Source organism: Zalophus californianus, chromosome 6, assembly GCF_009762305.2.
Source record: "Zalophus californianus isolate mZalCal1 chromosome 6, mZalCal1.pri.v2, whole genome shotgun sequence".
In the NCBI taxonomy this organism is placed as follows: domain Eukaryota; kingdom Metazoa; phylum Chordata; class Mammalia; order Carnivora; family Otariidae; genus Zalophus; species Zalophus californianus.
The window spans coordinates 37,220,376-37,244,895 of record NC_045600.1 but is presented as its reverse complement, the minus strand read 5'-3'; the positions used below and the strand labels follow the sequence as shown (position 1 = coordinate 37,244,895).

At 36.5% G+C, this 24,520-nt stretch overlaps 1 protein-coding gene across 1 annotated transcript in view; it reads right to left on the bottom strand.

Annotated features, from left to right (window-relative positions):
• Positions 1-24,520, bottom strand: part of KCNH5 (potassium voltage-gated channel subfamily H member 5) — a 305,062-nt gene that overhangs the window by 46,728 nt on the left and 233,814 nt on the right. Inside the window, exons 9-10 of the mRNA XM_035728053.1 lie at positions 12,772-13,024; positions 96-292 (exon numbers count right to left, since the gene is read on the bottom strand). Of these exons, the coding sequence (XP_035583946.1) occupies positions 96-292; positions 12,772-13,024 (450 nt within the window). The remainder of the gene's footprint in view (positions 1-95; positions 293-12,771; positions 13,025-24,520) is intronic.

The window sequence follows — 24,520 nt, the reverse complement described above, 5'->3', positions numbered from 1 at the left end:
GCAAAATGAAATACCTCTTGCACTTCTCAGCTAATAGAGCATGACATATTAACCCCATCGATTCTAATAAGGGCAAGTGGATCCACATGACATACCCGTTTCCTCAGATTGCAAGTAAGAGTGAGATTCCTTGAGAATGAGTTTGCAAAAGCTGTATAAAAGTCCAGAACTTTGAGCAAGGCTTCTCGCTTGATGATGTGGAGGTCACAGTATGTCAGTGCTCGGACATTGGCACACGCGTGAGCCAGGGTGGTTTCCTTCCAGAAGATGTCTCCGAATACATCACCTTTCCCTGGAAAATAGTATAAGATATGGATTCAACTATCTACACTAGTTCTCATCCAAATCACTATTTTTATTCAGATTCATATATGGTATTGATCTACTAGCATAATTTAGAGCCTGAGTGGATAACCCCATCCAAATACATAGAACAATGCATAACACTTTCATATAATCTGTAAAGTAACATCACCCTGAATTCAGTTCTCGGTGGAAATCCAGAGAGTTATGAATAAATGAAATCCAACAGAGAAGCCAAAAATCTCGTTTTAACAAATAGTTTCATTATCTCCTGCCATCATAACTTTTCCCATTCTGACTAGAAGGAGCAAAGGTGACTTTTTAGTTTCATTCTTTCTTCTGCTCCTTCTGTAGAGATGACAGTAGACTGCAATAGACAAGGATCTACTGTTACAGCCTTTATAAATCTGGAACTGATTCGACATATATTAAATATGCATTATTCAGCAACTAAGTCTTGTGCTCCAGGCAGATGAATACTGGCCATGACTTATTCCTCAAGGATGCCTTTCCCTCTCCCCTGAGCCAAACTCTATGCCTCAGGGCCCAGCCCAGGGAGGAGGGGGTGCTCCCCATCACAACTACAAAGCTTCAGTTGCTGAGTAGGGGAACACATGGAGACTCAGGTTTGTTATGCTATTAACAGTTCCATAAAGAGTGCTATACTGTAGTAAAATGTGGATATCTTTTTAAAATTCTGCAAATCACCCAGAAATCAACTCTTCACTTCGGAGCACCATCCACTGGTGACCTGAACTCCACAGTTCACCACCCCAAATCAAGAGTACTTAGTTGCCCAAACAAGGTGGGGAATAAGGAACACCCAGAGGTAAAATGTCAAAAGAACTTTCTGCAGAGGCAGTTCCATGAGAGCCCCTGGCTTCTGAAGTCTCCTCAACTGCGCTCTCTGTTCCTCTGCAGGAAAGGGAAAGTTTGGGAATGGAAAAAACAAGGAATCTATCCAGGCAGGAAAGATCTTCCGGAAGGCACTATGCCAAAGACTTATGCTTTTGACATGCTAACCACAGAGGTGAGTAAGTATCTGCTTTCATCATGAAGACTGAAGTGAGAACTAACAAGAAAACAGGAAGAAGAAAGGCATCTTACAACACTTCAGGCCAGGCTAGACGAGCAGAGAGAAAAGATAACATGTAACCAGAGAAATGAGAGAGAGAGAGGCAGAGAGACTGAGGTTGAGAGAGTGACATTACAGACTCTTGCCCACATAGGCAGTTTGGAAATCCTTAGAGAACCACAAGCCACACTGGGATGGAAAGAGAAAACATGCATATTATTGAGAAAGTGGTTAAAACTACCATGTAATCATCTGATCAGCATAAAATAACCATAATGGATATTTAATTTATCTTGAGCAATCTTACTTGTTTCTGGACACTCCAAAATTTTCTTTTAGTTAGTGACACTGACCAAGATTCAACTAACTGTCTGATAGCCATGCATTCATCCAAGGAAGGTTAATTAGAGACCTCCACTGACTATACGTATTTCAGAAATCTGTAAGTGGTATTCTCTAAATTTTAAACAAGTAATTCCAATTGTCAGTATTCATTCTAACTGCATTATCAGAAGTACCAAATTTAATGATAAGAATATTCATTGAATGAGCACTGAGTAACATATAGAAATATGGACTCATTATATTGGACACTTGAAACTAGTATAACATGATATGTTAATTATATTTCAATTAAAAATAAACTGAGGAATACTTGTAAAAATTATTATATTATAAAAAATATGTATATAGAGCTACAGAATAATAGATAAATATTCATTGATTGATGAATGCATCAATACATGAAAGATACTCCACATATAAATGAATTTCCCCTTCCCAATATAGACCATTTTTATTATTTTTTGTTTATTTAATTTTTTTAGATTTTATTTATTTGACAGAGAGAGACACAGCAAGAGAGGGAACACAAGCAGGGGGAGTGGGAGAGGGAGAAGCAGGCTTCCCGCTGAGCAGGGAGCCCAATGTGGGGCTCAATCCCAGGACCCTGGGATCCGACCTGAGCTAAAGGCAGACGCTTAACGGCTGAGCCACCCAGGTGCCCCCCAATATAGACCATTTTCAAATATGTAGGCATTCAAATGTCTGTTATGTATTTTATTTTACCTAACTGCTGAAATTAAAATTCTTACCATACTTCTCTCCAAAAATTTAAATTTAAGTTATTTATCTTTTTAGTATCCTTCATAAATAAAAAGCCTGTGATGTGAAAAGAATAGCATTAAGCTAGACTATAAACTCATGAGGGCAGGGAATTTTCTCTGGTTCATCCACTCAGGTCAACACGCAATGCCTAGAACAATTCAAGAGCTCATGGGGCACCTAGCTGGTGCAGTCAGTTAAGCATCCAACTCTTGGTTGTGGCTCAGGTTGTGATCTCAGGGTCATGAGATCAAGCCTCCTCGATGGCCCCCATGCTCAGTGGGGAGTCTGCTTAAGATCCTCTCTTTCCCTCCCCCTTTGGTCCTACCCACTGCATACTCTCTCTCTCTCTCTAAAATAAATAAATCTTAAGAGTTCAACAAATATTTATTGAAAAAATATGTGAATGAAAAAATGGGAGAAGAAGAGAAAGACACAGAAGAACAAATTGGGAATTGTGAAATCCAAGTTAGATGTGGGGCTCCATCTGTAACGGTGTGGCTTAGATCAAGTGATTAACTCCCTGAATCAACATCGGTTCCTTTGACCCTAAAGAAAACAAGATGAACAAAAACTAATGCTTAAGGTGTCTGTGCGTCTATAACTCTATAGTAAGTCAACTAAAAGTCATCAAATTATATTTTCAGGGTAATATTTTTTCTATGTCACATTTAAAAGAAAAAAATCTAGGGCCTCAAGGGGGCGCCTGGGTGGCTCAGTTGGTTAAGCGACTGCCTTTGACTCAGGTCATGATCCTGGAGTCCCGGGATCGAGTCTCGCAACGGGCTCCCTGCTCGGTGAGGAGTCTGCTTCTCCCTCTGACCCTCCCCCTCTCATGTGCTCTCTCTCTCATTCTCTCTCTCTCAAATAAATAAAATCTTAAAAAAAAAAAAATCTAGGGCCTCAACTCCAAATACCACTGAAAGACTAAAACGTACCAGAAAAGTTAATTGATTCAACCAAAGTGAAACTTATCCCCTGCTTCTCCCCTTAAAAAAGTTTAGAGAAGCATAGCAAAATTGACAAATGTGGATAATTCTGCTCCCAACATCGAAACTCGCATTACATAATAAGCAATATTAATTGTCTTATGACATAGAATTTCCATTAGGATACACAATATATCAATTGGATATTGATCTAATCAATCATTTTTAAAGTGTGTTTGCTTTATCCAGTTGTCCATATCATCTTATAGTCACTCAATTCACAATAAACTTCTATGACTCTTCCGGAAGATGTGTCTTGTAAATCAGTTAATTTACCAGCCACAGTAGAGCTGGCTAATGTTCTTCTTCAAGGAATACTATGCACATTTACACCAAGGTTGTGGAGGCATGGGATTATGTGCAGAATATCCAATAACTGCACAATTTCAGAATTTCAAGGCTGGGAACTCGTGTTCATCTTCATGGCTATAGAATATTTGATGCTAGTTTTTAGGTCAGCTCTCACTGGATGCAAGTAGTCTCAGCTATAAACATTTCAGAGCTTGAGAAAACTAACCTTCCCCCAAAGCCCTAAAATTAGTAGAAAAGTTCACACTCAACATGAAAGTTGTTGTTTGGTCTATTTATATTTTCTCAGTTCTTTGCATCAAGTCTTATATAGTATTTCACTTTGAAACTACAGGAAACAGGATTGGAAAACAGGAGCAAATGTTTCAGATTCATCGACTAGGAAACTGGAAAATGTCAAGACAAAACAGAGGCGACACGTTACAACATAATTAAAGGAGCAATGCGGACTATGGTATATTTAGGGATGATGAGCCCCTGAAAGCTAGCTAGCTTTCCTGAAAAGCTAGCTAGCCCCTGAAAAGCTAGCTTTTCAGCCAAAGCTTTTTAAAAAATTTGAAACACATTATTTGATGAGTTAATGAAATGGATTAAACAAATGCATAAAAATTATCTCGGTTCTTCATCAGTGAATACAGCCAATGAATCCCTAAAAATACAGCATTCAAAACTTAGGTCGTTTCCTGTGGGGTGCACTGATGATTTTTCTACAGAGTGGACCTAATCCCTGTATTCACTTTTATTTTTTAGTCAGCCCTTCACTATGACTGACTTTCGCAGTAGGTTCATAAACTTTATTATGAATACATAGGCATAAAAATATTCATTTATAAATGAACACTATGAGTTTTAGAATTATATGATTTTTAATGGACTTTGACTATTATCAACAGCAAGTATCATTCGGTAATGTTTTAAAGGAAAAGAAGAGAAAGAACAAGGTGATAAGTGTTAAAATTAAGAAATTGTGTAGGTGTATTAGAATAGACTCTCTTAAAACGTTTAGAATTGGGGATGCCTGGGTGGTTACGTGTCTGCCTTCAGCTCGGGTCACGATCCCAGGGTCCTGGGATCGAGTCCCGCATCGGGCTCTCTGCTCAGTAAGGAGCCTGCTTCTCCCTCTCCCTTTGCCTGCTGCTACCCCTGCTTGTGCTCACTCTCTCTCTTACTGACAAATAAATAAATAGAATCTTTTAAAAAAAAACATTTAGAATTAATGCCTGCCAATCTTCAGTGATGTCCAAAGTCATTCTGTTCAAAAATTATAATGGATACAAACTGGAAGACACTTTTAGAGAAGCAAATAATTCTTACCTACTAAAAAAAAAAAATCACTGATTTAGCTTATAAATTTTTATTTACACAAAGAGTGAGCCAAATAGCTCTAAGTAGATGTAAAAATAGAGTTTCCTAACATCGATAAGGGATGAAGGTAGGGAAGGAGAGTGGGAACAAGACACTGATGTATGGTAGGTGTAAGACAGTTGGGAAAATGCAGATGAAGCTTTCTGTAAGTGGAGGTAGTGACCTCAGGAAAAAACAAGAGCAGTAAGACAGCCGGCCAAGTAGCCCCATCCTGTTGAGAGAAGTCAGCACTTAAGGGAAGGGTGGAGCATTCAGCGTAAAAACTGGGACAAGTCACAAGGTCAGAACAGACTGAAGGAATGGAGAAATAAAGTCCACTTCTTTAAGGAAGAAACTGCAAAGATTTGTGGCCATTCTTGCAATCCCGCAGCATCCTTGAAATTTTCATTTCCACTTTAATACCTACCAACTAGGTGGATGTGAAACTCTTCCAGGACCCAGACGAAAGACCTGTGAGCAGAATTTAAGATCCCCGTCTTGGGTTCTTCAAGTTCCCAAGATTCACACTCTGAGCCAGTTCTCCCTAGTTCTCACCACCTGCCTGGTGGTAAACTTGTCACTATGAGGATCGTAATTTTAGATCCTTAATGGCTGATTAACCATCTTATACTCAGGTAATATTTGGTGAAGCATTCTTGTAATATACACTGGTATGGCACTTAACAGTGTGGTTAGAAAAACAATTTTTTTTTAATAAAAGGAAACACATTGGGGACATTAATATAGGCCCTACATTTTCTGTCAGGATTAAACCAAATAATTGTATAGTTTCAAAATTCTATTTAAAAATAGTTATGACCTGGGGTGAATCACCCGATACTGCAGAGCCTCAGCTTCTTCATCTGTAAGATGACCACAGTTAAGGGCTCTCTTCACAGAGTTAATTAAACTATTTGACATAATAATGCATATAAAATAATGAGTACTCAATAACTATTAGTACCCAAATCAGATTCTCAAAGGGGCTAAAGTACACTTTTTTAAATATACTTTTGATAAATATTAAAATCAAAATGTATGCATGGATTTTAAACTTTACTTAAGCATGGGGAGGGGGCTCATTTACTAACTACAAAAAATTTTTAAGCCCCTTTTAACTCTTAAATGTTTATTTTCTAATTAAATTAATTCTGACTTGCAGAACTATTTATTCCAGTTGATGAGGAAAGTGATGCCGCTTTCAGGAATCAAAGCGAAGTCCCCTTCCATAGATACAATTTCAAGTTTTCCTACTGTGGCCAATGACCATGGTATAAATTAGATTCTTTCTTGATACTGGGAGTTCCTGATGAAGAACAAGGAAGGAGGGTTTTATTAAAGAGTGTTAAGTGACTTGAGATATTTAACATTTGGCCCACCATATTCTCCTTTTTCAAAGTACCTAATTAATAGTAGGAAAATGTTTTCTCAATCCATAATAGATCTATGCTAAAGCTAGAATCTTAGGGAAATGCATTTTACTATAAGCATTTAGAGGAAAGAGAAACAGAGGGTAGTCAGTATTTCAAGATAAAACATAAAGAAAACAGCAACAGAACACAACATAGTTTTCATGCGTACCCTGAACAAACTCAGTGATGAAAAGGGCTTAATGGCAAAATAAAGTGCTAGCTAATCTGGATAATTGAACCTTGCTGAGAACCTATTTAAGGGGTCCTATCACAGATGACAGAGAGACAAAAATGAGCAAGATGTTTCAAGTGCTTACAGTGCAGACAGAGAGTGAAACAGGTAAAAGATAAAAATGTGCAGACATGCGGTGAGAGCCCAGATTAGAAGCACCTCATCCAGACCAGGGCAATAAAGGAAAGAATGAAAGAACATGAGGAAGCAAGAGACAGGACAAGTAAAAAGAGGAGAAAAATGTGTTGTAAACAAGGAAGCTTGCTAGTAGTAGAGAACCTGGTGGTATCAGGAATCTTCCTGCAATTCAGCATGCTGTGAAAACACTGTAGGGTGAGGGAATGGCACCAGTCAGGCTGGAAAGGAAACGAGACCAAAATGGCCTCAAATCTACATTTTATCCCCAAGTTGCTAAAATGTCAATCTTAGTGAGAAGACTAACCTGATAAATTATATTTTAGAAGGATTATTTTGGCGGCCACATAACAAAGAACTGGAGGTTGAATCAGATGACGGACTGTGAGCTAAAAGGTCTTTAGGATGGCAGCCACAGCCCAGGACCAGAATTTTATGAGCAGTTGTCATGGGAAGGTATATTATAGGCATAAGATAAAGAAATAACGAGGTGAGAGAGTAAACAAGACTTAGTTTTGAAAGAGGAGGAGGAGAGAATTTGAAGTTGAGTCCCAACTACGAGATTGTAAAGATTTATATTTTATCCAAAAATCTACAGACTGAAGAACTCTTAAGTAAATAATTTGAACCATGTACAAATTATGTCACAATCACTACTTCAAAAATTTAAAATAAGACAAGGATGCAATTTTTAAAAAGCAAATAACTAGTTTGACCTTTATGGAAATGTCTGAATTAACTGTGTTCATCACAACATGTACAGCAAACCTACCTGGTTCATAGTTCAACATCTCAAAACACAGAAATGTGGATGCAAAAGAAAATAATTGTCTGGGGCTTGGGAAAAGCCCTTTTAAGGAATTAAAGTGTGAAACACTTGACTTCTAATAGCAAGTATACAGGAAGAAATCTTAACTGTATCATAGAAGTCACATTTTCACAGATTCTCAAAATAGCAAAATATTATTGATTCACATCTCAGATTTTTTTTCTTTTTGGAATAAAAATAAGCAGATTTTGAATTTTGAGTGCCATAATTTATAAGTTTTCTTTGATAATGCAAAAATGTTTATAAACAACTGATTCTAATTAAAATGAAATCTTAACTCAGGTACTAGAATTTATTTTTCTAGAATATTCTTATTTAACTCTGTCTGTCCCTGCCTCACTTATGTTCCCGTCCCCAGCCCCATAACAATATCTAACCCCTCCATCCAAGCTCTACGTAAATGAGCCTGGGAATTTGAATTTACAATTAAAAGACTTAGATACAGATTGTTTTACATTAATAACTCCAACTCTATGATCCTAATAATGAGTAGACACAGAAAAGACAAAATGTGATCGCAGCAAATCAAGTATCTTAGGGGCCAGGTCTATGGTTCATGGGGAAATGTCACTTTTATAGCCGTTAAATATATAAGATCCTTTGTGGAGACAACTTAAAAGTAACCTAGCTATTTTAGCCACACCAAGAAATCTGTTCACATTAAGTAATTATAGGGTAGGAACTTAAACGCAAGAAGATATGAAAGAATATAAAATATTATGTATGCATCCTGAACTTAATTTGGAATTCTTTGTGTTTCATAAAAAGTGGGAAGGTCGAAAAGAAAAAGGTGGAGGTGTAGGTGTTGAAAGAACTTCAACTTGGAAAAAGACATGAACTGCAATTATGTTCACCTGCCCTATTTAGAAAAACATCTTGAAGCCATCCTTCAGTGTTAAAAACAGAAGGTATTTGTTGACTACTTTTTTTTATCTTTCCATTAATTAGTTACAGTTCAGAACTTATTCATTAAACACTTAGCATTTTTGACATACTAAAGAATTATGTACCTACCCGGAGACTGTTTAGAGGCAAAGATCCAAAAGAATGAAACTGTAGCTGTTCTTTGGATTCAGCAATTTTAATTAATTTTAAAATGACCTCCCTTCTCTACCTTTCACCTAGCCAATGAATCAGTGTAAAAATCTCCTATCAGACCAACTGAGAGAAATTCTCATTTTTCTGAGGTATGCTTATATGTGAGAGATGTTCTTTCTTTCCAACTCTTACAACGCAAAAAATCATTAGAGATGACGAAAAAAGGACATATTTCAATGCTCAAAGCCACAATTCATGATGAGGATATACAGTTAGGAATAGCTGTGCACCAAATAACCCAGCAGCAACCACTGAATAGCACAAACGACAGGAGATGCAAGGAGACACAGAAAACACATTAGTAATAAGACACGTGAACACCCGTATATTGTGTTTTCTCACAAGTTGAAGATTTGTGGCAACACTGCATCGAGCAAATCTATCAGGATCATTTTTCCAACAGCATTTGCTCGCTCTGTATCTCTGTATCACACTTTGGGAACTCTCACGATACTTCAAACTTTTCATTATTAGTATATGTTATAGTGACTTGCGATCAGTGATTATGATCCACTGAAAGTGTAGATGATGGTTAGCAGTTTTTTAGCAATAAAATATTTTTTAATGCAGGTATATAGTTTTTTTCTTAGACATAATGCTATCGCACACTTAATGAACTGCGGTATAGTGTAAACATAACTTTCATATGCACTGGGAAAGCAAGAAATTCATTTGACTCGCTTTATTGTGGTACTTGCTTTTTTGTGGTGGTCTAAAATCAAACCTGTAATACCTCCCAAAGTTTATGCATGCAGAAGACCCAGTCAACTTACTCAATAAGGCAGAAAACCTGAAGATACATATCAAACTTCACACCCTGATAATTTTTGCAACTTTTCATTAAGTTTGTAATTATTTCAAAACTCAACTACCAAAAAATGAGAAGAGGAAGAAGAAAAACAGGAGGAGCGGGAAAGGCATGGTCAGTCACCAAAATGTTAGGAGTGACACTACTGAATTTCCCTTTTCCTCTCCCTTTCTTAAAACATTGTTAAGGCATCTTGAACGTTAAACAACCCTCCCACCCTTCTCTCCATCATCAAAGAAAGTACTTTAATTTAGAAAAGTCTGGAAACATGCATCCTCAATGGAAACCACAAGACTTAAGAAGCCACAAAATGGGGCTGGAATGAGGATCTACAAGTCAAGAGGCTGGCTGTTCGGGAAAGGCCTTTCTGGCAGGTTCTAGGCGGGGCTTCAGCTGCCTCCAGGGTGGACCTGCCCATGGTGTGGACACAAGGGCAGCCCGTCCGCGGCCCCACGCTCCCTCTCCTGCAGAAGGTCAGCACGAGTCCACACGTCCAGTCCACAGTGTCCTCAGGCTGCCTCTCCAATAAAACCAGGTCGGCAGAAGGCTGTACACCAGGACAGAGTTCTCAAAGCTCGTTTCTGCATCTGTCATGTCATCCCTGAACCAAACCACAGACTCCTGTAAGACAGTGTCTGCCCGGCCCCAGTGCACCCAGGCTGCCCACCAGCCCCGACAGCCCCTGCCACAGAGGCACCTCATACACGCACTTCCACTCTCAGAGATCACTTCTGGGTCAAAACTTTTTTTTTTTAAACAAAAATCGTCTAACTGCCCTTTAGCTGAATTAATCTATGTTAGAGGCCCATGGAAAAAAGGAAAGAAAAATTGCCAGGGAAGGGAGAGGTGTATGTATCATTTGACTCATTAAACGAAGAGATGAAAAGTCTCTGAATCCCAAGACTTTTTGAAGAAGATAAACAAAAAGCACACAAGGAAATAAAATGTGACAGCTGTATGATGAGGCTGGTCCAATACCCAGGGGCCCTGTGTTCTTTTTTACTATGTCACTGTGCAAAACCAGCTACCATTTTATTTTAAAGGGGAAAAAAAATGCATTTTGTCCGTCTCATTGAGCAAATGATTTCAGCTTAACAGACCCAACCTGGAGGCACTGCACCTGAGGGCTTTCTCCAGCCTTCTTTGTAGAAAATAAGTTACCAAGGTGAGGCCGTGATGAAGAAAATGGGGCAAAGCAAATGACAATGAGTACACAGCTGAGGTCATTCATCACAAAACAGAGCTACATTACTGTGTTTCCAATGGCTTCCACCCACCACTGACACCAACGTGCAGGAAAAGAAGATACACCTGTTTCGGGTTTGTGTTCTATCCTCTTTAAGCAAACAAGAATGGTTGTAGTGTGTATATGCTTCGTTTTACCACAAAGGATTGTTCTGGCAAAATGTACACTTTTTATGAAGCATTATATATAACTCCTTTATACTCCAGGAAACAAAGCGGAACAAACACTAAGTAGCATTAAACACACCCACAGTGCTGACTCTCAAGTGCGGTATGAATTTCTCTTGGAAAAATCACAAATAAAAATAGTTCCTAAAGAGATTTCACCTTAACTGTAATATTATTTCTAAGCAGTTAAGGAGAGGTTTATAAAACAATAGAGTGTGGTCACTTGCAATCCTGAACTGCTTTCTATAATTCTTACAAATTTTACTGAACGTATTTTCCCACAAAAGGCCACTGCTTCTCAATTCTCAATTCTGTCTTTTTTCAGGCAACTGTGCTTTTTGAAATCAGTTCTTCATTTTTGCACTGGATTTTGCTTTTCTAGCTCCTCAGATACGTAAGTCAATCTTTGACTCACAGGAATAAGTGGCATTCAAACTATGGTAGGTTGACCTCAGTAGCTAAAAAAAATAGTTTAAAAACCGAGCTCATTTTTCATGAGGCATAAGCCATGAAAAATATGATGAAAATGGAGTTGACATCCTGCAATTCTAAATTCTTTTACTTGAGAGAAAAACAAGGGATGATTCTCTTCTGACCTCATTATTGCTTCCTTTTATATCTATGTGGAATTCATGAACCTGTTACAGAGATTTGAGCGGAAATGATCTAAAGTACCATTTAGGGGTGCCTGGGTGACTCAGTCATTAAGCGTCTGCCTTCGGCTCAGGTCATGATCCCAGGGTCCTGGGATTGAGCCCCGCATCGGGCTCCCTGCTTGGCGGGAAGCCTGCTTCTCCCTCTCCCTCTCCCACTCCCCTTGTTTGTGTTCCTTCTCTCGCTGTGTCTTTCTCTGTCAAATAAATAAATAAATAAATAAATAAATAAATAAATAATAAATCTTTTAAAAATAAATAAATAAAGTACCATTTAGTATAGTTTTATCAATATATATGTTACATTGCCCCAAACATGTAATTTCTTCAAAATGTTGTTATTTATATACACTATCACTGCCTTTTTTTGTTAGTATAACCGTCTACTGGTCTCTAAATTTTTGAATGAATTTTATTATTAGTCAAATAATTTTGTTGGTTCATGAATGGATTGACCCAGCTTTATAAACCTAAATTTACTTGTATTGTGATTACTCCAATATAATGGGTCAAATTCACTTACCTGCTCATCACTTTTAGCTCATTACTTAGGTCCACTGTGATGAATGAGGCAGAAATATTTAGAATACGATGATCTGTACTCAAGGCCTAACTCATTTACTAACTAGCTGGGCAAGTCACTAAACTTTTCTGGTCCTCATTTTGCTCATCTCTAAAGGAAAGTGTTGAGTTAGACAGGTTCTATGGACCCTCTGAGACTAACATTCTAGGTTACTAACCTGAAAATAGGTCCACAAGCCATCTTCACAGTTACCAACACCAGGAGGTACAGTCACCTTCGGCTATGATCAGCTCTAATCTAAAAGATATTGTCCTACTATTGCCAAAGAAGGTTTAATCAAACCCTTGTGCAGCTCTTTAAGCTGTGACCAGTACTAATGTTCTTTGCTGAAAGAGCATTACTAGTTTTCACTAAGATTCATCATCTCATTAGTGACCCAATTTCCAAAGTCACCAAGCAGAGGAAATTTCTCTTAAGAAACCTGAGAAGCAAAATCTCTAAAACTGTTACACATTTGCTACTACATTAGGAAAGTTCACAGTACCTAAAATAGCCACCACCTCATCATCCTGGATGACTTCCAAGGATCCTGACACCACAAAGCAGAGGGCATCCACACTTTCTCCAGCATGGTAAATGAGGTCCCCAGGAGCACAGTGAATAGTTTGGAACTCTACCGCCAAGGCGCGCAGACACCCATCGCTGGCCAATCGAAAAGCAGGATGTTCATTAAAAACCTTCCGGTTTAGATGAACACAGATATCAGCTCTCATGTCCTTGGGACAGATGGAGAGAACCTGAAGAGAGTGAGAAATGAATAAGTGAGAAGAAAAGAGAAAGGGCTATTTCAGGAAAAAAAAAAGTCATTCAATAAATATTTATTGACTGTGACAAAGTCTGCAACATACGGTAATAGATACTGGGAATGCGAAGTTAAAAGACACATCTCTGCTCTCAAGGACCTAATAACCCAGTGAGATGGACTAATGAGTATATGGACTATTACAATACAGTACTACAAAGTAAAGCTTTGAGAGGGGTATGGATCTCCCCATAAAAAGAACAGAGTCTTAAGGTGGTCAGGAAGGGTCTCAGAAGAAAACTTGATATAATTTCCTCAAAGAGCCAAATAAACTAGGGCATTAACATTCATTTTAGTCTAGTCTTTGTTTTAGAGTTTTTGCACAACTGAAACAAAATCCAGGATAATGGACTTTACTCCACACTGAAGGTGGATTTGTATGAATCAATTATAAGAAAACAAAATCAACAAAAGTACCCACACAGCTTGACATGCTGGCACTGGCTGAGAGAAGTCCAGCCTCAATGTGTGTCTTTTGTCACTCTGAAAGATTTTCATTTTACAAATAAATTTATGTCCAGGGAGTGAAAAGGGTATTCACCAGCCTTCTGTAGGGCTCAGACAATTGGAAGTGGCACTGCCGACAAGGTGGGGCCATTACCGCATGGCAGCCCTTATTCGTCCTGGTCTTTGACTCCTAGAGACTGCTGAGGGAAACAGGAGAATTCAAGCTCTAGGCACCCTTCAGAAGACAGCACAAATGGCCTATCTAAGGGTTAGAGAGCTCTCATTGCCTGTAGCTTTCAGACAGGGCAATTAAAGACCCAGATTAAAATGGACACTACCATCACATTTAATCAGAGCATCATCAAGCAAGATGTGATTACAGAAGTCAGTACCACCCACTTTAAAGATACATGTACAAACTCACTTAGAATCCTTGCCCAATCCCTTTGGTAAACTATTCCTTATCAGAGATGTTTTTCTTTGATAGGCTTTCAACCCTCAAACTGAAGTCTAAGCTGATCTTTCTCCATTAAGTTATACTGAATAAATTTTTAATATGCAATAGTTTTCCTTCCTATACTACATACATTTTAATCTTTAAAAATTACCCAAGGCTTGAAATATACTGAGTATTCCTTTTGTTTGGGGCTCACTATCAATGAAAAGTTGGTCGCTTCCCTGTGTAGAAGACGAATCCATCATAAATGTGATGACCATTAATTAAAGTATACTTTCAGGATCCCTTCCCTTAATCTTTCCTAATACTGTCCCTATTATTTTGTATCACTTAAGCTACCCTGTAGGGGGGTGCCTGGGTGGCTCAGATGGTTAAGCATCCGCCTTCGGCTCAGGTCATGATCCCAGGCTCCTGGGATTGAGCCCCTCATTGGGCTCCCTGCTCCTTGGGAGCCTGCTTCTACCTCTGCTCTCTCTCTCTCTCTCTCTCTCATGAATAAATAAATAAAATCTTTAAAAAAAAAAAGCTACTCTGTAGGTTTTTTATACTCCTTTGAATTCCCATAAGGAGTAGGGATCAACTCACCTATCCTGAAAAATCTCATCTTTGAGGAAATGAATGCCTAACAGAGCTGTAGAAGCAATTAGCACTTTCCTTCCACGTCCGTTGTTTTCCATAATAATGTAATGTTTTCTTTATTATATTAACTTTTAATGACATTAGTCGTTCCATAGGTCCTTACTGAGCTTCTATGATGGGGCGCGCCACTGCCTTAAACCCGTGGAACTAGAAGGGTAAATAAGACACTGTCTCTGTCATGTAGGAGCTAACCATACAGTAGGGGGTTTAGCCTTGCACATGGCCGGGACTAAAGAAATGTTGGCTTTTATTATCCCCATTGAACATGAGTCTTCTTACAAAGTTTACTGTTGCATTAGTTCTCTGCAAAAGCAATTTGCTTTTCTTTGATTTTCCACCCCAGTCTCAATTCTGTATCTTGGCTGTTTGATGAGATTCCAGGCAAAATTAAGAAAATATTTCAGCATTGAACCTGAAGATATTTCAAGCACTAGCTAATGTTAATATTTTCCTCAAGTTGAAAATGAAATTAGTGCTAGAAAAGCCAAAAAGTAAAAATAATTCTAAAATACATACACACATGCATAAACATTACACTGAAGAGCTTAATGGGAAATGGATCATTCTGTTTCTATTCCATTTACCTTACAGGATTTTTAATTTTTTTGATTCATTTTGGTAATAGTCATTTTATGTCCTTTTAATTATTTCTTTCAGGATTCATGCTGCAAATGAAATCTAATGTTGGCAATATTCTCTGTTCAGTGGCATATTGAAAGAGGATTTTTATTACATTTTAAGTGCATCTTTCCCCTTTTTGTTTCACTCCACTTATGGCACTGACTCATTTATTATTTTTATTGATGGTATATACTAAAGTCCAGATGTCATAAAGTGACAAGTTAAAAGTAAGTTGAAATAGACCCAAGTCACACCCAGCGGCAAGCTCTTTCCCTACCCCTGGATAGAGCATGTGCCTTACATATTGTGTCTGTCATCGACATATGAATATAGTGTTATTTTTTCTGTAAATAAAAGCACTAAGAAGTGTCTTAGGCAAGGCAAAATTTAGTTTTAAGTGATAAAATTACCATTCAAGATGACTCTAACACCTGCTCCATTAGTCTCAATTTCAATGAACTCTGCCTTAATGTCACATCCAGTCTCTTGTGGGTAGGTTCCCTAATGGGTATCTTATAGTTATAAATGAAATTATATTTCAGTAGAAAATATTCATACTAAAAGTAATTATTTATCCCCTCTTCATGTCAGGATAGTTATAAATTAGATTCTTAATTAAGACAATGAATAAGATTTCTCTTTGGAAGAGCTATATAGCTCTATAGAAGGAATCATTTTTAGAATTCTGCAACCAACATTGAAAAAAGAAAAGAATGCCAGGATCTGAAAAATAAAACTTTTTAAAATGTATTTATTTATGATGCCAAGGGCACACTCAGTCACTCATTTAACTCAGAGCTAATGACAGTTGGTTATATACTGGTTACATGCTGGCTAGTGTGCAGGCCCTCCAGATCCAAGAGCAAAAACTCTCAAAGTGCCTGCCTCCCTGGAGCTTCCAATCAGGAACAGCTTGAAAAAAATCACTGTTCTTAGTCCAGTGTCTCATTTTACAGATAAGGCAAATGTACTGCATAAAGGTTATGTGATTTGCTCACGGCCTCTCAATAAGTTACTAGCAAAACCCAAAACTCTTTGAGTTCCAGTTGTTAAGCCATGCTCCTCAATGAAGCTCAACCAAGAATAAAATGTTTAACATCTGGCACTTTTTTATGTTTTCTGGTTCTTTGCAGATACAGAAATATAAATGTTGATTTCTGAAAATCATTTAAAGTCCTATTAATCAAAATACAGTTTAATTATTAGGAAATCACTGATGTGACCACCACCACTACCACCACCATAGAACAGCCTAGATTTCTCTGCAGATGTGTTTCCATTTCTAAACACTTTAATTTCAGCTTCAAATAAATGTGTGGCATATTTTAGTGTGTTGGTAAAGACACAGGATGCATATAAGGATAAATTATTTATCCCATTACTATTTGCTAAAAGGAAGTCATCTTATTTGAAATATAAGCTTTAATGTATATAGGAAAAGGATCTGAGCTAGATATTAGCATGGAGTGAACATATTTGATAAATGTCTGTTTCCCCATCACTTTTATCCACTATAATATTAGTAATGCTGCAAAACTTTAGAAAAGCAAGCCTAAATAATTAGAAACCAAAGAGTTAAATCAAGATTCCCTAAGGAAATGGCTGACTAGACAAAGCCCAAAGAAGAAGGCTTTATCCTCCCTGTTATTAACTCTGAATACACTAAAAAATGCATTTTAACAAACACTATATAAAATGTAGGAAATCAAAAACCAATAAAGAGCATAAGTTTTCTCCGTTATTTACACATACTTATATATGTACATAACCATTTTCATAAAACCTGAATCTCTAAACCTTTGTTTCTTTCTGTGTTTACCCAATATCACATTATAATCATTTCCCATGCCATGAAATGCTGATTTAAAAACATAATTTGAGTCATTGCATAATACTCCATCATATAATTATAACACAATTAACTTAACCACTGCATTATAACTGGATATCTGGATTTGTAGTTTTCCCTTTCATAATCAAGGTATAACAAATACTCTGTCCCTCTGTCGGATTGTCTGAGGTCAGATTCTTTTAGAAGAAAAATTAGTGAGTAAAATAGAAAATATTTTCAAGGATCTTGCCAAATTGTTTTCCCAAAAAGTGTCAAATTACTCCCTAACCCAGTAGTGTATAAGGATCACCCTCCCCTCAAATTCTTCATTTGCATTTGAAAAAGAAAAGGCAATTTTACCTGAAACAAAAATAGAATTGTACACAGCTTGTATGAAATTGTATATGGAACTGTAATGAGACAGAAGGCTGAGACCTTTAATCTTAGTGGGAGGTAGTCTCCTATCACTCACTATGCCCTAGTTCAGTGACAAAAGACTGATCACTTTTAATCAATCTACATCAGATTTCTAATATGAAAATCAGGATGACTGTGATAATTCTATTTTAAGTGTCTGAAAGTAGTGAACAAAACAAGGCTCCCTTTTGACGTCTCTCGCTGCTAAAATAAATTATTTTGCTGATTATCTACAGAATCTTATGCCAAGTATAATATAGCATCAGATATTTTTAATAATAATTGATAAGGGGGCGCCTGGGTGGCTCAGTTGTTAAAAGCGTCTGCCTTCGGCTCAGGTCATGATCCCAGGGTCCTGGGATCGAGTCCCAGATCGGGCTCCCCGCTCGGCGGGAAGCCTGCTTCTCCCTCTCCCACTCCCCCTGTTTGTGTTCCGGCTCTCACTGTCTCTGTCAAATAAATAAATAAAATCTTTAAAAAAATTTTTTTAAATAATAATAATTGATAAGGGCAGATGACCCCTGTGTTCTCTTTCTTAGGAAAAGGAATAAATGCATTAATGACATTTTGATAGGCAATGAAGTTACCACTGACTTTCTTCAAAATCCCTGCTTCCTTTGATGCAATTAAGTTATGTACTGCTAATTAATCTCCCCTCACCGATCCAACCAAATTGGTATTAAATTAGTGAAAATCAGTGGAGAGAGCAAGGCAAGTGACATTTGCACATAAAATATTTTTACAATCCTTCTTGGGAATGAAGAGCACAAAGAATGCCAACAAATGAAGTAAAGTTCTCTACAGGAATTCAATTCTCATTCATTTTATGGGAAGAAAAGAAAGTTCACCTTCTTTTCATTTTTTTTTTTTTTTAAGTATAACCAGGAAGCCACGAGGACCAAGGGAGAGCAGCTGTCTAGAGGTTAGTCTGCCAATTTCTGGGGTATCCAAACCTCCAAGGAATTAACTCAGGAACAATGTAATGAAATAAAACCAACAAATTAACTTCCATTATTTAAAAGTAAAAGGTCATATCAACAGAAGACTGCTATAACCAGTAAGAGATTATAGGTTAAAATTCATAGGTTTCACTTTAGAGATAAATTTTCTGCAAATAGACTACATATACAAAAGTGAGACTTAAGATTTTTGTTTAAAAAAACGTAGTGAACCAATTCTACCAAATTTTTCATGGTTTTGGTTCTGCAGTACAGTTAAGTAGTAAAAAGAAACAGCAATTGTTACCATTTTTTAGCTAGCTAAAGGTGCTGATGTTCTGGGCCACTAATTTTCCGAAGTTAGGGCTCTGATGAAACTTAGAGATTCAATTGTTCTCTATTCTTGATCTTATGTCTGTATTTTTTTATGTGCATATATTTGACTAAATAAGAATATTTTTGCAGAGGACCTGAATAGACATTTTTCCAAAGAAGACATACAGGTGGCCAACAGACACATGAAAAGATGCTCAACATCACTAATTGTCAGGGAAATGAAAATAAAAACCCCAATGAGATATCACCTCATGTCTGTTAGAATGGCTAAAATCAAGAAGACAAGAAACAACAAGTATTGGCAAGGATGTGGAGAAAAAGGAACCTTTGTACACTGTTGGCGGGAATGAAAATTGGTAGAACCACTGTGGAAAATAGTACAGAGGTTCCTCAAAAAATTAAAAACAGAAATACCATATGATCCAATAATTCTACTATTGAGTTTTATCCAGGGAAAATGAAAACACTAATTCAAAAAGATATATGCACCCCTATGTTTACTGCAGCATTATTTACAATAGCCAAGACATGGAAACAACCTAAGTGCCCATCAATAGATGAATAAATAAGAAAAATGTGATGTACACACACACACACACACACACACACACACACACACACACACACACACAGGAATATTATGAAGCCATAAAAAAGGATGAGATTGTGCTATTTGTGACAACATGGATGAATTTAGAGGGTATTATGATAAGTGAAATAAGTCAGACTGAGAAAGACAAATTTCATATGACTCCACTCATAAATGGAATCTAAAAAATAAAAAGCAGAATCAGAACTATAAATATAGAGAACAAACCATTGCCAGAGGGGAGGGGGGGAGTTGGGCAAAATGGGTGAAGGGGGAAGGGGAGATACAGGCCTCCAGTTATGGAAGGAGTAAATCACAGGAATAAAAAGCAGAGCGAAAGAAATATAGTCAACAGTATTGTGATAGCAATGTAATGGGAGAGATGGCAGCTACACTTGCGAACACAGCATAATGTATAAACTTGTCAAATCACTACATGGTACACCTGAAACTAACAGAACATTGTATGTCAACTAACCTGAAATTTTTTAAAAAAGTAAAAACAAGAGTACTTTTCCACATGTGAAAATATTTTCTAAAATTAGAAATGTATTTTAAAATATATTGACTGAATTATCCAGAAGAGTAGAAACAATTTTGGAAACAATCTGGCAATGATCATTTTAAAGTCACCTATGATAAATGATGTTCCAGCTTCTTTAAAAGAATGCACTTCTCACATACTTCCAGGTACTTCTATTACCTGACTATATTGACAAAAGTTGAACATATATACACATATATACCCTAAGACCCAACAATTCCACTTCTAGGTTTATGCCTAACAGAAATGTATATATATATATATATATATACCAAACCACATAAACAAGAGAATTTGTAAGAGCACTATTCATAATAGCTCCAAGCTGAAAATCACACAAAGATCCATAAACATTAAAATAGATAAATACATTCTGGTATATTCACACAATGTACCGTTATCAGCAACAAGAATGAGAAAAGAAACAACTACACATAACATAGATGAATTTCAACAACACAATGTTGGTTGAAAAAACCTGGCATAAAAGAGTATACTCTATATAATTCCATTTATATAAAGTTCAACAACTGGCAAAATCAATATATGGTTCTGGAAGTCAAGATATGGGTTACTCTGGAGGAGCAAAGTTGGCTAATGCCTGGATAAAGCATGGGGTGGGAGCTTCTGGTAATGGGGTTTTGGGATGCTGACTACACACATGTGTTCACTTTGTGAAAACTAATTAAGCTGTCCATTTATAACATGATTTTCCCACATTTCAGTGTGATATTTTAATTTTAAAAGTTTGCTTTAAAAACCACACACACACACAAAATGCTATGTGTAGAGATGGATATGTTAATTAGTTTGATTGGAGTAATCATTTCGCTGTGTGTATGTAATCAAATCATGTACACTTTAAATATATACATTTTTATTTTTTAAAAAAGTACTTTTAAACAGATAAGTATTACCTAAAGAAAACGAAAGAAACAGAAATCAGAGCTGCCAAATCAATAGTGACAACTATTTCTAGAATGATTGTGATTATGAAAGCTTCTGTCTCAACTTACTCTTCTTCCAGTACAGAGAGCAAACAAAGATTTGCATAAGCATTCTTTCAAATTATTTATACAATTTAATATATTTACACATACGTGTGTGTGTGTGTATACACCAACTGTAGAAAGTAAAGGTAGTCAAAAGAAGTCAGAGTAGTAAATGAAGCAAAAGATATGTGGGTCGGTCATTCATATTGCATCTAATTCTAAAAAGAATTTGAGATCTGATTATCTGATTGTATAAAATAATATATATGTGCCAATATACATATACACCTATATGTGTGTATACAGATAGATTAAAGCAAGTATATATAAAATATATAAAATAATACCTAGAAAATTATGTTGTCTTGAAAAGACTGGGAAATTATTAAGTGGAAGAAAAACTAAATGAAATAAAACAAAATATCAATGTTCACACAATTGGGATCACACTGAAACATTTTTTCAAAACTCGAACACTTTATATAGATTACAGATATGATGTATATATATATATATATATATATATATATATATATATATATATACACGTATTGGTGTGTTTATGTGTAAGAGAACTCTGAACTGTAAAATCAGAAACTTTTCAGAGAACACTAAGCTCTTGCACTCACTCTCCCAATATGCTGACATTTACCAGACCAGATCTTGATCAATATGTTCTTATTAAGTAAAGTCCGTTATGTTATTACATATAGTCGAAATAGGATAGCAATATCAGACTGAGCTTTCTGGTAAATTAAACCCTTCACTATAAATAAAGTGCCTCAGGAATTTAGCTCTCTGGGACCACTGGAATATACAAAAGGGCATAGTTATTTGAATATTTATATGCACAAGTATGCTTTCTAGAGTTTTCTAAAACCACTCAACTATTCATTTTTAAATGATGAATTTTATGATATGTGAATTATAACTCAATTTTTAAAATAGTGGTGGTTTCAGAAGGGCACAGTAATTGCCTTGACAAGGCATGGGGTAGTGTTCTAGGGTGACAAAAAATTTAGCTTGATCTGAGTAGCAGTTACATGGTATATACGTACAAAAAAATCTATCTGTCTGTATGCCTAAGATTCGTACATGTTATATGTGTATGTATGTATGTGTGTGCCTTTCTGTGATAAAACACTATATGGAAAATCATTACTATCACCATTCCCAACCACTGAAAATATTGGCATTTGGCAAATTTGGTCAAAATTAAGTTGCACTATCTATGGGATAGAACACTTCTGCAAGGCACTGACTACCTAATTTCATTCAATAATTATATAGTACTGGTATACAGCGTTTATTATAGGTGAAACATATATATATGTGAAACCATTAAAAACTGGTTCCAAACAGTTCCAGCATGCAAGCTGCCTGCCAATCTTATCAGGAAGACAAGACAAACTTATTAGGTCAGTGGAAGCTACAGGGAAAGGCTAGTAGGTTGCACAAGGAAGCCAACTCTAGGGGAAATAATATGTAGCAAGTCAGAGGAAGGTATAAGTAAGGAATGTTTGGGGAAAAGTCTACACAGGCAAAGGCAAAGTGAAAACTTGGCCATTTTACAATTAATCAACTTTATGATAGTGAAACCTCTATTTTCATTTCATCTAATGGAAGCAGCTTTTCTTAAATGATGGGTACATCACTGTGAATTTCTTTGTTTTCTTTAAAGATTTTGTTTATTTATTTGAGAGAGAGAGAGAGAGTAGTGAGAGAGAGAGAGGGGGAAGGAAGGGGAAGGCGCAGAGGCAAAGGGACAAGCAGACTCCCCACTGAGCAGGGAGCTGAGCAGGGAGCTCCACACAGGGCTCAATCCCAGTACCCTGGGATCATGACCTGAGCTGAAGGCAGATGCTTAACCGACAGAGCCACCCAGGCGCCCCTCATTGTGAATTTCTCTCACTAAATGTAGTATCTACCATTTTAATTAAGTTTGTGTCAAAGCTATTGATAAGACCTGAAAATACAACAGGGAACATTGCTAGCTATTTAATTGTTTACTTAATAGTATGTATGCTGTCATGGTGACTAAAATTTTACAACATTTTTAGGACCAAAATTAAACAAACCTTTCTTATAGGCACGAGCTTATTTAGTAGCACAGGGGAAATATATATGTTTTTTAAGTTTAAGAAATTCCTTTAAAACTCATTAGTATTCTATATACCCTAGAAACCAAATTATCATCTTTTTGATATAGCATGTTATGTTGACATTATTAAAAGGACTCTGGGAAATAAGCCCTAAATGAATTTTGGTTTATGTCTTACTTACAATGATATTTGTCACCAACGTCTTCACTGCTGGGAAACTAGACATGTCAGTAATCAACTTACTGGAATTGTCATCATCCAGAAAATAGCCATGGATACCAGAGCAAGTAAAAATGTCCACAAGTAAGAGAAAACACTGTCACAGAGCATGTAGGATTTACATGCAGCAGATGCCCCTGAACATTACTTATTGCCTCAAGAAACCCTACCAGAGTCCCAGATCCTGCAAATGTGATCTAATTTCTGCCCAAGGCAGATCAAAGGCAGCAGATTGATAGGTGAGTGTATTGGCTATAAGGAAAAGCAATAGATGAGAGGTTCAGGCCAAAAAATTATTCAAAAAAAGGTAAAACATAACGATGAATATATGGAAACCACAATTAAAAACATAATACTATTTATAATTTATAAAATGAAATATTCAGGTATAAATCTAACAAAACATGGACAGGATCTGTATCCTGAAAATTACAAAATGCTGATGAAAGAACAAGTCAAAAAACACAAGTTAATGGAGAGAGAATTGTGTTGAAGAATTGGAAGACCCAACATAGTAAATATGTCAATTCTCTCTCCCCAAATTGATCTATGAGTTTAATGTAATTCCTATTAAAGTCCTGGTAAGGCTCTTTTGAAGACATAGATAAGCTTCTTCTAAAATTTATATGGAAAAGTGCAAGATCTGGAAATATCTAAGACCATTGTTAAAAGAACAAAGTAGTAGGAATCCGTCCTCAAAATGTTATGATATACTATAGAGCTATACTAATCAAGACAGTCTGGTATTGGCAGAGGAAAGATAGTCTTTTCAACAAATGGTACTGGAGAAATTAGACAGACATTGGCAAATAAACAACAATATTCAACTTAAGCCTCACACCTTACACAAAAATTAAAATGCATCGTAGGCTTAAATGTAACACTATAAAACTTGAAAAGAATGAGAAGACAAACCATAAACTTGGGGAAAAAATACTTGCAAATTACATATGCAACAAGGAACAGATATCTCAAATACATAAGCAGTCTCAAAACTCAACATTAAAAGAAACCCAGTTAGAATATGGGCAAAAGACATGAACAGATGTTTCACTGAAGAGAATATGCAGATAAAAAATAAGCACATGAAAATATGTTCAACATTATTATCCATTAGGGAAATATGAATTAAGCCCACAATGTGTTATCACTGCCTATCTAAAATAAAAAAATAACAATAGCCCTGAATGATGTGAGGATGTAGAGAAACTAGACTGCACATATACTACTGGGTATACAAAATTGTACATCCACTCTGCAATAGAGTATGATGATTTCATACAAAACTAAGCTTGTGCT